The sequence below is a fragment of the Musa acuminata genome, chromosome BXJ1-8, assembly GCF_036884655.1.
Source record: "Musa acuminata AAA Group cultivar baxijiao chromosome BXJ1-8, Cavendish_Baxijiao_AAA, whole genome shotgun sequence".
NCBI classification, from domain to species: domain Eukaryota; kingdom Viridiplantae; phylum Streptophyta; class Magnoliopsida; order Zingiberales; family Musaceae; genus Musa; species Musa acuminata.
Window position 1 is genome coordinate 5,279,633 of NC_088334.1, and position 16,489 is coordinate 5,296,121.

The window sequence follows — 16,489 nt, forward strand, 5'->3', positions numbered from 1 at the left end:
CTTTTCATGCCCGCTGTCGTCGTACCCGCAAAGGCACCTCTCTTGTGATCGTCAGCGCGTTGTGGGTCCCACTTAAACTCTACGTTATGTGAGGCAATAACGCAGGTAAAATTGAGGGGTGAGGAGGCTTTTATGCAGAACGCTGTTTTTGGGATATCCTGTTTCTCTTCGATCAAATTTGAGATGATAGAATGAAAATTAATCAGATTTCGATTAGGAATTATTGGATGGAATTAGCTGTTGTTATTCTCAGAATTAAAGTTTCAACGATCATAAATGAAGTACAAGATGCATTAAACACGTTTAGCAAGAATTTTGAGCCTCACAGGTGTCAATTTGAGATGAATATTGAAAGAAAAAAAGTTAATTATTTATTGTAAATTTTCAGAGGCACACCCAACACAACAATGCTATTTTTTTTGTTTCAAGATTTTATTTTCAGATACAACAAACATGTGTTAAGCATAGTGAAGAGGGAAGCAATCGACAAAGATGAATCATATTATTATAATATTATAATTATTTAGGATCAGCTACATAAATCTTTTGTGTCATTGAAAAAAAATGTGATGAGAATGTATATCAGCACCTAAGAAACAATAAGATTCTTGACAGCATATCACAGAATTAGTAGAAATTTCTTATGGTCTCGCAAAGTGCAGATACAAATTGTAAATCCAGTACATGAACTAAAACTCATTTGGCTTGATCCTTAGAACTTCTGATTTCAATGGAGGTGATGGTACAATGAATCTCTCGCCATAATTGTTTCCAGCTCTCTGAGGCACTCAGACTACCTCTACCCAAATTCTGAGTTTTGTAGCCCACAAGTCTCCTAATTCCAGAACACTGCAACATCCATGTATTAGGCAGCCGAAGCTATGTCGATCCAAATGGTTCATGAAGGCTTTGCAGAATTCCGACCAAGGGATGAGACTGCCACAGCTATCGACCAAGTGTGAAACGAATTGCAGGCACATGAACAGTCATATGTGGCGTCTCACAGATATCATGAACTATAACGCAAGAACCAAGGACTGTGGAATTACTCTTGTTAGGGTGCATTTCTAAGAAGTGATCCAACCTCTCTTAGTTTGATCATACTGCAATGACGAACAGCTTCCATTGCGGAATTCTTGGGACATGAGCTTCTTCATCAACTGTTGTAACCTTTCAGCACCGGGACCTGGAAGAAACTTAGAGTCATCACCCCTCGAGGAGCATCGTTCTGCCTCATCTGATCCCTGATTGCACCACACACCAGGGGTGAATTCCCCTTTGGACCGCCCCAAGAGTTCACGGTCGATTTTATCCAAAACTGGATCTCCTTTTGCAAACTTCCGAGCAAAAGGCATACCACTTTTAACCATTTTGTTGAAGTCTTTGGTAGAAAGGTATAGTGGGTGTTGTTTTGGAGGGTTGTCCCAGGAAATGTAATGTAGGTCATGGCTTATGGAGGTGTTTCGGAACTCATCAGAATTGCATATGACTGTGTGGAAGTAGCCTTCAGGTGAGGAGATGAAGTTCACATAGTACATCAGGACAATTCGAGGAAGGTTTTCCCATCCCCATATGCAATACTCGAGGAAAGTCCGAGAAAGCATCACCCACGCTGAACCTGTGTACACGATGAGTCAGTAAAACTATAAATTATATAACTGACCTCTCGAGTAAAGCAAAAAAATGACATTGTGTATCAAGTATTTGCTCAAGGTAATTGGTTTAAAGATATCTACTGAGAAAACCAGCAGTAAATAATCTAGAGTAGTAATCCAACTGGGTTGCCAAGTTGGAAGGGCCCTAAACAGTCATGGGTTGGCAGGTTTGAATCTGTAGCCTTATATGGAAACTAATCCAGAACTGAAACTGTATTGCAGAAATGAGGCAGCCTGTGATAATTATTGCAATAACTATGATGTTTTGTTTTAAATAGCATTTATGCTAAACAGGTTAATAGTTAAACTAAGGTCAAAGAGAACCTTGCTCATCGTAATATCCAAATATGATTTGTATATAATGTTCAACTCAAATTACTAGATCAACACTCTTGGAAAGTATTAAAAAAGTGTCGTGCTTAGACTCGAGGCAATTATGGGTTATCGACTCAAAGAAACAGAAGGGAGCATTGATACCTTAAAGAAGGAATCTTGCCTCTTCACAACAAAGAAGAACAAAAAATACTTGGTAATGAGGATACACACAACAGGTACAAAAGAGAAAAAGATTTCAAGTAAATGGATGTTAAGCAGGAAAAAAATTCAAGATAATGAATGTTAAACAGCTTACCAGTGTACAATTTGAAAGATGTTGGCAGTTCCCGGTGTTCAGAAGTTACCAAGACATCGAATTTTTTCGACAAGTAAAGACCTGGATCAACAACTATCGGTCTTGCCCTCTGAGTCCTGCATTTGAATGTTTCATGTGAAAATTTTGTATTTTGAGTAAGAAACCAAAGTGAGAAGAAGCACCATTTTTTTTTTGAACTTACAGTTTCCAACCAGCAATAGGTGAGTGCTCAATAAAGTTGAGATTTCGAGGCAAAGAAGATAAAACATGAAGTATATCTGCATATATAACTCAAGGCAAGTTAGCTACGAAAATATATGTTAACATTAACAAGAAGAGAAAGGTGTCAAACAAAGCATACATCGTATATTACAGAAAGAAACAACAGCATGACACAACTTACTTTTCTGGGAAATCTCTGGAAGCTAAAGCATGAGAACATCAAAATTCCAAAACAACATCTAAGCTAGTATAAACATGTAGTTCATGGACCAACTTTTAAATCCTCAAATGGAATACCCTACACTGGACCATATGTGATGTTATACACCCGCCAACTAAAAACATGTTTGAGTTATTTTTGTGGGTGAGTCTGATACCTAGCAACATAATACAACTTAAACGGAATAAAATAAGACAAATATGAAAAAAAGAAGGTGATAGTACCAATTGTTGAATAATATGATGATAACAACAACACCAACAAAATAGGTCCTATCTAATTGGAGTTAGCTTGTGGAATATACTGGATAAATGGTTAAAAAAAATATAGAAAATGAAGTTCATTGAGAATGAGAACTATAAGAGGTTTAAAGTGGTTGTAAGCTTTTCATTTGCAGATGTTTAAATTGTATAATTACATATCCAAAATGGTGCAAAAGATCAAGAGAAAAGACATATAAGGCATGTAAGGAATTATGGTTGAGAATTTATAACTTTATAGTAAATAAGTTCTTTTAGCAAAAACATAATATTTGGCAACTTGTATTTAGAGAGGCAGAATGAAGTTCCACAAAATATTATATTTGCTGATGACAGGAGAGAGTTCAGTGGCAAAAAGAATTGAGTTAAAAATATGGAGACATGCTTTAGAAGAAAACATATCATAATTACTATGACTAAGAAGATATCCAGTGCAAGTTTATTAAAATCAGGCTATGAATTAGAAATATATATTTAACAAGGGCATTATAGGCATACCATATAATAAAAGATTCCAATTATTCAATCTACAATTAGTCTAATGTAAATATCCCTCACAAGTAGGATAGTCAGAACTAGTGATAATTTCCTCAAGCCCATGGTTTCAACCAAAACTTTGGGTCATGATAAGATAAATATCATACACTAAACGGTCGATTGAAGATAAACAAGAAAAACATTAAAAAACATAATATATCACTAGTTCATATTCCTATTTTTTCCTTTTGGCATTACCGTAGTTAAAACAAAGAATACCAATAAAGTTGTGTTACGAACATGATGTTGAGATATATTACCACCTACACTTTGTTTAAATTGATAATTGCAAGTTCAAACAACAAAAGAAAGCAGAATATAAAATGATGAACTACATAACAAGCACAGACCATCCTGCGTCATAAGAGGATAATCCGAGGCACTGAGGTTTATAAACCAGTCCCATCTCAAGCTCTCCTTCAACAGAGTGGCAATCGCATGAAGGGTGCATGCAATCATCGTCGGGCCCTTGTACGTCACCAAGTTGGCTTTTGCAATCACACGTACATTCTCAACCTCACTGAACAAAGGATCACTCTTGACATACATGGCCAAGTCTATCCTTTCCCTAGGAGGAGCCTCCAGGTCCAAGTGAAGAATGTACTGATTTCGAGGATGATAAATTGCCTGCAAAGTTCTCCTCATTCTTTGGCTGTCACCTTTTGTGCCAGTTATCAGATAAGCTATCCGTGGAGCTTCATTTCCCAAAGCCACTGGCTGCTCCACTGTCTTTTTCCTATCTAGTTCCACAGAATAGAGCTCGGAATCATCTAGACCAGTAAAAGTGACAACGTCCAAGGACAGGGAATCCCCGGAATTCTGAGAGGAAAATAGCCCAAAAATAGTTGCCATGAAAAGAGTAAATGAGACCAGCAGGCTTGCAAAGAATGGAAGAAGCCATCTTCTGTCAGTAAATGATCTCCCTGAGTGAAGACCACCATTCTTTCTCATACTTTTGTCAGCCACTTTCTGGTTCAATTATTCTGTTGATATTTCCAAGAGTATCCGCAGCTTTTAGACTGTCTAACGATAGCACCCCACAACCCTCTGAAACGATCAGAAATATCAGATGAGACAGCACAAAGTCATCACTTCAGAACAAAGTATATCGACTTCAACAAACAGCCGATGTCCATCTCAAGTGCACAAACCCCTCAGGAAAAAGCTCCAATCTGCAAGTAATTCCAGATTCCCGTGACTGCAAAGATCCACGAATCAAGAATATCTCAGCTAACAAAAACGATCTTTTTCACAGAAACAGACCCGATCACTTTCAAACAGTACGCACAAACATAAAATCTCAAATTTCTCACGTTTTGTACATCAACGCAGCTCAAAAATTAAACGACCGTAGCGAGACCCCTCAGCAATACATCTCTGGATAAGAACGACCAAACGATTAAACCTCTCCTAGCCCTGCCAAAACTCGGAACCAAATCTCGAGGATCCACCCACTATTTCCACATCAAACAAGTCCTCCCATTCCGATCTGACCATTCAATACCAGATACGATTAACACACAAAACGCAGAACAGTACTGGAAAGATCGATCTTTTCGCTGTGAGATCTCGCATAAACGACGCAAAAACGAAGAATCGGAGAGCATACTCACTCAAGAACCGATCGTCGGACGGAAGAAGACGCCGATGTCTCTTTAAGATGAGGATGCTTCTGGGTAACGGCAGAGCTCGGATAAAGAGGGTGACGGAGATGTTTGGGATGGGGAGGGGAGGGAAGGCGACGGAGGAAGCGAGAAGAGAGAAAGCGGAAAGGGTGGAAGACGAAGCAAAGGGGTGTACGGATTGGGAAGGGTTTGATTTGGCTCTCCGCTTCAGACCAGCATGCGTGTTTAATGATCTGAGACAAGAGAGAGAAGAATTTGGAGACTTTCTTTTACTATCTTCTTAATTATATGTGGCTAATCAGCAGCCAGTGAGGACCCACCCACAGTTGGCTCCTCTAAATAATTATTTATTTATAAATAATTCAACCACCAAAGTCTGCTCACTTTTTTTTCTTTAATTGTTCATAAGTGGAAATAATGATGTTTGGATGCTTTATAATTTTTGGTAATAAAAGTATAAATAATTTTCTAAAGATCTTTTTTTTTCAAAAAAAAACTTTTTATTAAATATTTTTTTATTTTCTGAAAGATAAATTATTTTTGTCCGTTCGCTCCAACGGCGACCGCCATCGCCTTCTCGATCGTGCCGCCACCGGACTCCCCCTCCCACTACCAGAACCGCAGCGCCTGCGCTCACCGCAAGCTCGTTGTTCCATCATGTGGATCACAGCTTGTGTAGCGTGGCGAGGGCAACCTCCTTGCTCTGGATCGAACCCCCACTCAATGTGGGATCGCTCTGCATCTTGCTTCACGGTCGTCGTCCCCATCCGTATTGCATAAATCAGAGGTTTGATCGCGCCCGTCGCCGTGATCCGCCCCTTGTCGTCATCGTGCTCTCTTGCGCTGACGGGTCTGTGCTACGCAGCAACGGAACCAACATCGGGATTGCTCCTGATGACCCAACCAGCGCCCGGAAGTCGAACCTCCAGTGACCCTAGGCCCTCCACGCACGCACGCACCACCGGCTTCACGCCATCCAGCGATGCGGTCTCCGAGATCTTCGACGACGAGTCGATCCCTGTTCCCCAGCGCCTCGATGCCATCGATCTTCGCGGCGCCTTGGATCTAGGGAGGGAGGCCAACCTCTGGAGCTCGCCAAAGATGTCGGAGCCAAAACTGGAGCAGTCCGAGAACTCCCGCAAGATCTCGATGAGCTACTTGGCGGAGGCAGTAGGCTCGACGACGGAGGATCCTGCCCCGACCGTGAACTCCCGGAGCTTAAAGTCGACGACAGAGCCGATTAGGTTCGCAGAGACGGCGGCTAGGGCGGGCAGGCGCCAGAAGAGGGGCAGTGGTGGAAGAGGTGGGAGCGCACTATGCGCTTGGCCGGCTGGGCAACGGCCAGCGGGACGCAGTAAGGTAATCACATCTTGTAGAGAATAAAGCAAAAAGTATACTCAATAGGAAAATAAATAAATAAAAATTTAAGATTTTTTTTAGAATTTACTTATTTTATAAAATTATTTGTATTTAAAAAACTCTATATTTTAAATAAGATAATAAGATCAGTAATTTTCCTAGAACTATCCAGATAAAATCAATTAACATACATATATATATGAAAATTATCTAAAATGTGAGGTTTTTTCTTATAAATTTTATAGTATTAGGGACATGAGAATAATGAGAAGAACACCTTAAAAATAAAAATTATAAATAAATATTAAATAATTCTAAAATTCATATAGTTGATGCAAGATAGTTTGGGCATTACGATGTATTGTCATCATATTTATAGTTTTAAAAAAAAAAAATGGAATGATTTTTTTTTCTCATGATTAATTTTTTAGAATCTTCTTAATGTCTTCTCGAGGGCACGATATTCACACCTTAAAGACACCTTCGATACTCATATGTACATATGTCTGAATCATATTCAATAATATTTACTTTAATAAGTATGTTATATTTATAGAGTCTACGTTCAAAATATTCGTGACATAAGGTATTTATTGATGCTATTTCTATAAGGTAAATCGAAATATAAATCACATCATATAGTAGGCAATGTGTCGAAGTCAGCGTTTTCGTTACTCGAAGCAATTGGACACAAACGCACACCTTTTTGGCTTGAGTTGGGATTGCGATACTTCTCAATCCATACCGACATGGCGTAAAGAAGATGGATATGACACTTGTTTCGTTTTGTCCATCATAAATATGGCATCAAAATTAGTGCTACGTCAATCTCAAAGTGTATTCACCATCAGAAAAAGATGGTTAGATTTTCCACCAAGACCCGGTTGGATCGACCGGATCGATTCGCCAATTAAATTAAATCGGTAGTGATAAGTCGAACCGGTTATGATATTTTTTTTAATAAATTTATATTTTTTTAATTAATTAATTAATTAATATATATATATATATATATTATTAAAAAATTTATCAGCTAATTAATTGATTTTTATATTTAAATAAATCTATAATATTGGTGGATAATCTAAGAATAAAATAAATTAAGAGGGAACTGAGTTGTAGAGCCATTGACCAATTTAATTCATTTATAATTAAGTGATATCGTAGAACTTTTATGTTATGACCATACTATAAATACCAACACTTAAATGTTATAAAAATCGGATCAAATAGAAGGAGTAAAAAAATATACATGGAGAATCAGATTGTTAAATTATTTCGTTCACTTGTTAAATTAGTTTTTCGATTTGGTATATGTTATGAAAAATGTGGATGTGATTCTAACCCATGTGCATAGTCAAAAAGGTTGGGCTACCTAACTTATATACGTCGAACAATCAATGAGAAGGATCGAGGTGTGTAATATTCAAGTTTTGAGTTAACATAGTGTGAGTTGGGGTTTTTCAACCTCTACCTATTAGGTAAGCAATGAGAGGAGTAGAGGTGCCCAACCTCCACGCCTCGAGCAAATGGCGAGTGGGGTTGAGGGCGTCCGATCTTTGTATTTTTGGTAATAGTGGGGTCGATAGCGAAGGGGATCGGGGTGCCCAAACTCGATGCCTTGGACAAATTGTGAGTGGAGTTATACGCCTTGTGTGACTCTGAGTGTATTTTCTAGAATTCTTCCTATAATATTTGTGTTTTTCTAACTCATGGCCTCTCCAGAGCTATGATGCATTTCCAAGGGGGTTGAATATTTCTAATCCATGTACTTTGGCACATCTTCCTTTATGCATTCCTTTGTGATGAGTTTTTCTTATGAGGGTTGAGTTACCCATGCACCTTATACATATTTTTATTTATATTTTTCATTATAGTGATTTATTTTCATTGGGGTTAGGTTTTCTCGACCTATACATTTAGTGTATTTCCTTTATGCCTCCCATCATAACGAGTTTTTTATCATGCAAGTCGGATTTTTTCAACCTACATATTTCTAGCATATTTTTCTTTCTACCTCTTACCAATGACAAATTTGTTTTCGTGCGAGTCAGGTTTTCCCAACGGAAGCAAATTGAGCATCTTTATATTCTTCATACATCTAACTTCAGTTTAATTGTAATCTAAATCCAATCGAATCAGAACTATAATAAAAATCAAATTGGGAGTCTTTAATATTAATAGTTGTCACCAAGCAAATTAATAGTTGTTAGAACTACTATTATTTAACATTAATAGTTGTCATTATAATGCCATATATTTTTTATACATCTAGCTTCGACTTAGTTGTAATCGAAATCAAATTGAGTCGTAACAATAATCGAAATGTTAGTCATTTCAAATCAAATCAGAACCAATATGGATTTAAATCAACAATTTCATATTAAAAAAAAGATTCTATATTAAAAAAAAAAACAATGATCAAAGCCCCTTTGATCGATTGTTTGAGGCTTGAGGAGATAAATAACCAAGTTGCTCCTCTCAACAATATATAAACGAGTATTTCTAATTTTTAAGATAATTTTTATAATTAAAATATAAAAACAATAAAGGATAAATTAAAAATAATATATATACATATACATATACATATACATATACATATATATATATATATATATATATGTATATATATATATATATGTATATATATATATATATATGTATATATATATATATATATATATTTATGTATATATATATTTTTTCCACTGAAAGCAAATTATCCAAAATACTTTTGAGTTTGGTCACTGATCAAAATAGTTGCAAGAATAAAAATCTAAAAGTCAATGTAGCACCTGATATCAGTCAGTTTACAAAGGTGAGGTGAAAGAAAGGCCTTATGATTGCTAATCATAGGGCTCATGTTAGTTTATAGTCACAATAATTCCAGTTAAACCAAACCACAGGTCAATTCATATAAGTCAGGTTAGGCATAAGCCGATAAATTAAAGCAGGCCCATTATCAGCCCAAATCAGGCCGATGAGAAGGTAAGCCTCTCATAAATGAACCCATAAAATTAAAGCAGGCCCATTATGAGCCCAAAGCAGGCTGATGAGAAGGTAAGTCTACCTCAAGCCTATCATAAGTAAACCCATAAAAACAACTTTTTATTGGCCCATGCAGGTCTCGAACCTGCGACCTTCGCGTTATTAGCACGACGCTCTAACCAACTGAGCTAATAGGCCATTTTGTTCTTAGTTTAATAAGTATATTATATATAATAATTAAACAAATTGAGGAAAAATCCCATGTTATTAAAACGTTGTTTGATATGATTGGAGCATCTAATATAGTCTCTATTTATTCTATTAGCTACTAATTTTAAGTATCAAATATAGTTTAAAGAAATAAAAAATAATTATTTTATATTTAATAGTGTTATAGAAAATAGTATGACGCGACCCTAATTCGTATACGCATAGTCGTTCAAAATAAAGGATGACTTCTCCTAAATCATTACCTTCATAAAGATTGGGTTCGAAGAGCTTCCCAAGTTGGTCATTTCGATACTTAAATTAGTATTGAGATCAATTTCTCTTTTTTACTTCTCTCTAATTCAGAATTGAGGAATGCATTTTTAAACCTAACTCGAAGTAGACGAAATATCCCATAAAGATTCTATAACGTAGACAATTATAACCAACTCAAGCTACCCCTTAGATTTTCAAGAATATTCTTATAAATATTTCATAGAAAAGATAATTTAGTAACTAATCTAAGCTGTCTCTTGAACTCCTACTTTTTTGCTATCATAAGTATTATGTGGTGTTTACATGACGAGCGATAGCTATTTGATTTCTAATTACATAATACTAACCAATGTTAATTCATCTATATGCATAATTTAAGTGCAAGTGAAAAAGGCACGAAATAATTTTTTTTAATTATATTGGTACCTGTTAAGTTATTTTAAACTTACAAAGATATTTCGATTTTTTTAATTATATTAGTCTTTTATTATAAGTGGACAAAGACTAATGAACGAATAATTATTAATTTTAAATTAAACCCTCATGTTAAGATGTAAAGCTCTTAAGTAAGAGTGATTATAATATCCCTATTAGTCCCACTAAAATTGACTTATAAAATTTTAATTTTACTAAAATTTTTAGCATTAATAATTGTAAAAAATATAATAAACCATCCTAGCAAAATTAGACATCTAATAAAAAAAATTCTCTTCCCATCCAATTCATGAATAATTAATTATTCTCTATTTGGTGAGCCATTTGATTTTTGATTGCATGATGTTTATCAAGTTAATACAAGTTAAGAAAAAAAAACATGAAGCAATTTTAATTTTTGATAGGATAATGGCACCTAAAATTCTCATTACTTTGGATTCTTTAAATATGGATTTTAAATTTATTAGGTCTATATACGATTATACCGGTTTGAACTAAATAACGATTGCGAATGTTTATACCGGCATGAATTGAATGAAAGGCACATACCGGGTTTGGGACTCCTATAAACGAGAACTATGTAACGCCTTCACCGTCTCGCCGGCGACGTCGTCCGCTTGTACGTCGCCGCTGTTGGCACTCCGTATCTCCTCCGCACGGCTTCGATGCTGCGCCTGCCTCTGAAAGAAATGCAAGCGTCTTCTGGTACAGTAAAAGGTTTAATTTTCAAGGGATCGCAGCTTAAAATCCGAGAGTGCTTAATCGCACAATCTTTCATGGAAGAATTTCTTTCACGATTTATTCTCTGGTTACTTGAGTGCAATCTGATTACATATGGTAGTTCGATTTCTTTCTGAATTTTCCAATTTATAACGTGAAAGAAACTTGTCGAAGTTTGAAGCGAATGAACCCTAGATTTTAGGACACATCTTAATTTCATGATGGGTAGCTATAATTATGCTCGATTGAAGTGCTGAATTTGTATAAGATTCGTAAGTATTTGGAGAGATTATAGGGTGTCTTGATGCCCCTTGGCCTAAAAATTATCTTTTTTCTGCGTAATTACTCATATATGTAAGTTTGCCTGTAAGGATGCTTGTTTGGTGTTAAATTCAATTGACAATTGACGAGTTGCTTCATTTTATCAAAATCATGTTGATTTTTCCTTTTTGGGATGTTTGTTGTCGATGATTTTGTATTTTGGTTAACAGGGATGTTTAAGTCAAATGCACCCTTGATTTGGAGGTTGTTGATTCTTCTGCAATTTCTTCCTGGAGTTCTATCTTGGGGAAAGGAAGGGCATTATGCCACCTGTAAAATTGCAGAGGTATTCCAAGTGACTAGGACAATCTGTTTCGGTGAACCAGGAAACATTATCGAACATGGGACTGACTTTGCCAAAAGTGCATTAATTTGGTTTACAGGGTCTTCTAACTCAAGAAGCTATTACAGCTGTGAAGATGTTGCTTCCGGACTATGCCAATGGCGATTTGGCTTCTCTTTGCTCTTGGGCGGATGAAATCCGCCACAATCCCAGATGGCGGTGGACTGGCCCCTTGCACTATATTGATACTCCTGATTTCAAGTGCAACTATGACTACTGTCGTAAGCATCCTGATGTTTGTAATTTATAAGATTACTTTCCTTGGGAGTTAAGTTTACAATGGGAACATCATATACTGATTGTCTAGTAACTGCAAGTTCTGGACCATAATGTTTATGCATCAACTAGAATATTTGTGATCACCTTAACTTGAATTTCTACACACATAACAGTCTGAATAATTCACTTTGTTGCAGGTGACTGCCATGATTTTGCCAGAAGGAAAGATAGATGTGCTGCTGGGGCAATCTACAACTATTCCACACAGCTGTCATATTATGGGCTTCCCACTTCGGAACAGAAATGTAAGGCAAATTTCTAGTGACAAGTTGCATTCTGTTCTCACTAAACATGGTCCTGTGGTATGAATAAGATAGACAACTTCTGTTGCTCATTGCAGACAATTTAACGGAGGCTCTTTTGTTCTTATCACATTTTATTGGGGACATTCATCAGGTCTGCTCTCTTCCATAGGCCTGAATCCTGATAACACGTTCAAATTTGGATCGTCAAATGAATTTGATTAATCAAAGTGTCATGACATTTAGTGCTAATCCTTGCATAAGCAGAAAGCAATACGTTGCATTTAATATACACAGTTCCACTATAATTTCAAAAGAGAAAAACATAGTACCAGATTCGATACTTTATCTGGATTTTTCATAAGTAGACCAGTTTTGGGAGTAGAATTTTTATGCATAACATATGCAACAACCTTCGGAAAGAGGATAAAACCTTTTGATGTTTATTAAGCTTGTGCGGTAAGTGTAGCTTGTAGTAATTGTTCCCAAAATGTTTTGTTTCAAATCTATATAATAAGAAATGACTGTAATTATTTCTTTTCATCAAGTTGACTGGTACATTAAAGCCATTGAACTGAATACAAATGCAGAAGTTGCAGTCAATCACATCTAATTTTAATAGGCAACAAATTTTCTGCAAAGTTGATTCATTACAATTTCTGCCCTGTAGAATCAATGACCATAAAGAGATTACAATCATGCATTGAGCATATATTTTGAAGGAAATTTGATCCAGGCTCAACATGGTACCCCAAATATACCATTTCTTAGTTGTGTTTCCTGTCCCTCAAGCTTTTGTCTTCTCAATCTTGAGTACATGGTGTTCTCTTTTTCACAACCTCCAGATTTGAGAACTCAAAGCACATCACAACTTATACATATGGATAGGTTTATTCCTATATAATATTATGGGCAGTTTAATCTTTAATTATTATTCAGAAGTACTATAGCTGCATCCCACCAACTTGATAGGATTGGCGCAGCTCCTAGAGCAATTTGCTTAAGGCATGATCTTAAATAAACAAGCTATTTATTACCTAAAGTTAAATTAATGTACTGGACTAAATAGCTCTCATCTAAATCTTTGTGTTTCTTTTTTTTTAAGTTAGATGTAATTTATTTGGAAGTATCATTTCTTAAGTAAGAAAACTTATGGAGAATACTGTTTTGTTGTGCATTTTGGCTTTTCTTGTAGCCATTGCATGTTGGCTTCACTGGAGATGCTGGTGGGAACACCATAACAGTTTGCTGGTACAGGCGGAAAACCAATTTACACCATGTAAGTCTGCAGAACTATTTTGTAGTTTATGTGTAAATATTTTATTTCTACTTGAGCAGCAATGTGGCTGTTCCCTTGCATATGTTCTGAACTATAGGCATGTATTTCTGCTAATCTTGTCATGAAACTCAAGTTACATCAGGTAAAAAATGAAAAAAAATTCTTATTTAAAACTTGATCTCACTGCCAGTGTCAAGCAAAACTTCCCATGCTTGATTGAATATGTTTGTAGGTGTTCTTACATTCTCTAAGATACACCAAATATGTCTTCTTTGTTGGCAACATTTCCTTTCATCAATTTCAGAAATAAGCGGCTACCTATCTTCCAGGTGTGGGATAATATGATCATCGAGTCTGCCCTGAAGAAGTTCTACAATTTGAACCTTGCAGTGTTGGTGGAGACCCTTCGAACAAATATTTTGGTAGGTTACTCATATTTGTCATTATATTTTGAAAGTGAAAGGTCAGATACTGCATCATAACTTGATTTTGAGATGCCTGTAGAATAACTAGTGTCATCTGATCCTCTTGAATAGGAAATTCTACTATTATCAATCCTTGGAGTGTTACAGAAAATCCTTCTTGAGCATTCTTATGAACATTCTCAAAATGTATTTATATCTGAAAAAGGGATTTCATTTTGTTTTTAAGCACCCAATCTCTCTTGTGTAATTTTAAATTTGTTATAGCATTTTTCTGGAACAACTACTTATGCATATGGAGGTTGTCATGTTTCACTGATTTTATGAATTATTGTACAATTAAGTTCTCAACTAGATAATCTCACATTTATAATTGTAAAATTATGACTCACGTATGTAATCTAATAGCATAAACTGATTCAACTTTTTAATATTTTGTACATGTACTTGGTATGCCCCATCATCTTCAGGAAGACTGGTCGGCTGACATTCCATCATGGGCAGTGTGTGAATCAAATCAGACTGTTTGTCCAAACTTGTAAGCATATACCTATAGTGCTGTTGCAATGGAAACTTACTTTTTGGTACATGATTTTCATTTTCTTTTTTATTTTTCACTGCATTAAGAACTTGCTTCTTGAGTTAAGCATTCTGTTGAACCTGTCCTTGTTCATTCCGCTGATTGTATGATTAAATATATTGTTCTATAGTGATTGCAACTTTTCCAATAGGAACAGGAGCTATGGTAAATCATATACTTATTTTTTCTAGTTGTATTTCCAATTTTCAGGCATGCGTCAGAGAGCATCCTCCTAGCATGCAAATTTGCTTACCGGAATGCAACACCAGGAAGTACTCTAGGAGGTAATTCGAAAAGACTCTTACGAAGTTGCAATCAGGATCTTGAGTATATCCAAATGGCTTTATCTTGTAGTACAATTCAGAAGATTGTTTTCTTTGCTATGATCTTTCATCCATAACCAACGGAACTTCTGTGTGTCATTTAATGTGTTTTTCTTTTGATGCAAAAGACAAAATATTATCAATGCGTTTTTAGGAAGGAGTGCTTCTGAGAAGACAAGTTATGATAAAGAAAAATCTCTGAGATCACAATCTTCTAACCCTAGCTGACACACTTGCTTATTTCGTAAAAGATTGTTAAGTTTTCAAGGTTCAGGTTTGGGGGTGTATTATCCCTAGCTAACCCTAGCTGACACCTTTGCAAGTGACATGGACTAGGATGGCTTGGTACATAATCTTGTGCATCAAATGCATAGAGATATCAAGGTTGTGCTACTTGTACATATATGTATATATATATTATAAGTTCAACAGCTAGTCCATGTCACTTGCAAAGGTTGATCAATTTTTTTTTATCAAACATCTACTTGTAAATCCTCATAAAAAAAAGGGTCGCACTCTCTATTCGGAACTACACCACGTTCAGTAGGAGGCTCATTAACATTGTATCTGCCAGCTCATATCCTTGTTCACTGTAAGCCTGATGATTTTGATTAGTAATATTTTGAGATCAATCGTTGTTTGTTTAACTCCTGATGAGCAGCAGATATGATTAACACACCACCATATTTTATTCCTTTCCTGAATAGACTGGAACTTCAGTTTAATGTTTATCATTTTACATGACAATGAATAAACATTTATGTGATGTTTACATTTACACTTATGTCTATTTCCATGCTTCTGTTCATGTTTATATAGATCCATGCAGATGAATACTTCCTCACGCGTCTGCCGATTGTGGAGAAAAGACTAGCCCAAGGTGGGGTCCGTTTAGCTGCAGTCCTCAACCGCATCTTCGTTCCCCTTCAACCCTCTCATCTGAGAAGTGATAGCAGATAGATGGGTGGATTATGAAAGGCGTATAATTTAAAGAAAGCTCTGGTGCATTAATTTTATATGGTGGTTCACGGAGGCTATGAACTGGGACCATCTAGAGCACAAATTGGCCATTGTATCTTGCTGAAATCGATAGCCATCCCCGGCCAAACTTGCCACCCAGGCTACCTACTCTGATCACTGTCACCTTTACCTCTTGCTTTGCATGTACTCACAACTACTACCCTCTTCATCTCTTATTATATTCCTCTTTTAAGGAAATTAATGCTGAACCAATTACTTTCTTTATCGATTAACTTGTTGTAAAATATAACTTGCTTTATTCATCTGTACTGATGTGGTATCCATTTCAATAAAAGTTCTGTAAGTTGTTGTAAAATGTAACCTGATTTATTCATCTGTACTGATATGGTATCTCCATTTCAATAAAAGTTCTGTAAGATGCCTTCTCATAGTGGTGTTCACTATAAATTGCTTCCACTAGAAACTATATTTTTCATGTCAAACTTGAGGCTCCTGGGCAGAATTAGGCAAGAGTCTGGGAATGGAAACATGAAGCTTGCACTCAAAGGACACCTGGGAATATGGTGTCATTCCCTGCCTTT

General features: G+C 36.1%; 2 protein-coding genes and 1 non-coding gene across 8 annotated transcripts; 1 reads left to right on the forward strand and 2 right to left on the reverse strand.

The window, feature by feature from the left end:
- Positions 1–619: 619 nt before the first annotated feature.
- LOC135587205 (beta-glucuronosyltransferase GlcAT14B-like) lies at positions 620–5,401 on the reverse strand. Of its 4 annotated transcripts, none has more exons than XM_065078332.1 (5): positions 5,139–5,401; positions 3,876–4,697; positions 2,489–2,564; positions 2,287–2,402; positions 620–1,618 (listed from the first exon to the last, which is right to left on the reverse strand). In XM_065078332.1, the coding sequence occupies exons 2-5, from the start codon at positions 4,474–4,476 to the stop codon at positions 1,068–1,070; spliced, it is 1,344 nt and encodes a 447-aa protein (XP_064934404.1). In that variant the 5' UTR covers positions 4,477–4,697; positions 5,139–5,401; the 3' UTR covers positions 620–1,067. The 4 variants fall into 4 exon arrangements, with proteins under 4 accessions (XP_064934404.1, XP_064934403.1, XP_064934401.1 ...); XM_065078331.1 differs by having other exon boundaries at positions 3,876–4,723; XM_065078329.1 differs by having other exon boundaries at positions 3,876–5,014.
- Positions 5,402–9,624: 4,223 nt separating this feature from the next.
- Positions 9,625–9,698, reverse strand: TRNAI-AAU (transfer RNA isoleucine (anticodon AAU)). Its single transcript has one exon. It is a non-coding gene; the product is annotated as a tRNA-Ile (tRNA).
- A 1,304-nt stretch (positions 9,699–11,002) lies between these two features.
- LOC103993591 (endonuclease 4) lies at positions 11,003–16,336 on the forward strand. Of its 3 annotated transcripts, none has more exons than XM_009413712.3 (10): positions 11,003–11,123; positions 11,630–11,745; positions 11,843–12,023; positions 12,219–12,326; positions 12,422–12,477; positions 13,519–13,602; positions 13,932–14,024; positions 14,495–14,562; positions 14,815–14,888; positions 15,757–16,336. In XM_009413712.3, exons 1-10 carry the CDS (start codon positions 11,084–11,086, stop codon positions 15,885–15,887), a joined length of 951 nt encoding a protein of 316 aa, XP_009411987.2. In that variant the 5' UTR covers positions 11,003–11,083; the 3' UTR covers positions 15,888–16,336. The 3 variants fall into 3 exon arrangements, with proteins under 3 accessions (XP_009411987.2, XP_009411985.2, XP_009411988.2); XM_009413710.3 differs by having other exon boundaries at positions 11,010–11,135; XM_009413713.3 differs by having other exon boundaries at positions 11,010–11,135; positions 15,747–15,885.
- Positions 16,337–16,489: the final 153 nt, after the last annotated feature.

What these genes read in the sequence shown, in the direction of transcription:
- LOC135587205 (XM_065078332.1), bottom strand. Translation starts at nt 4,476, where the DNA reads ATGAGAAAGAATGGTGGTCTTCACTCAGGGAGATCATTTACTGACAGA. An exon ending in TCCTCTTATGACGCAGGATG is followed by an intron (nt 2,565 to 3,875) that starts GTCTGTGCTTGT and finishes TTATATATGCAG; the next exon opens with ATATACTTCATGTTTTATCT. An exon ending in CCTATTGCTGGTTGGAAACT is followed by an intron (nt 2,403 to 2,488) that starts GTAAGTTCAAAA and finishes ATTCAAATGCAG; the next exon opens with GACTCAGAGGGCAAGACCGA.
- LOC103993591 (XM_009413710.3), top strand. Translation starts at nt 11,084, where the DNA reads ATGCTGCGCCTGCCTCTGAAAGAAATGCAAGCGTCTTCTGGTACAGTA. An exon ending in CCACCTGTAAAATTGCAGAG is followed by an intron (nt 11,746 to 11,842) that starts GTATTCCAAGTG and finishes TTTGGTTTACAG; the next exon opens with GGTCTTCTAACTCAAGAAGC. An exon ending in ACCAGGAAGTACTCTAGGAG is followed by an intron (nt 14,889 to 15,756) that starts GTAATTCGAAAA and finishes AGATCCATGCAG; the next exon opens with ATGAATACTTCCTCACGCGT.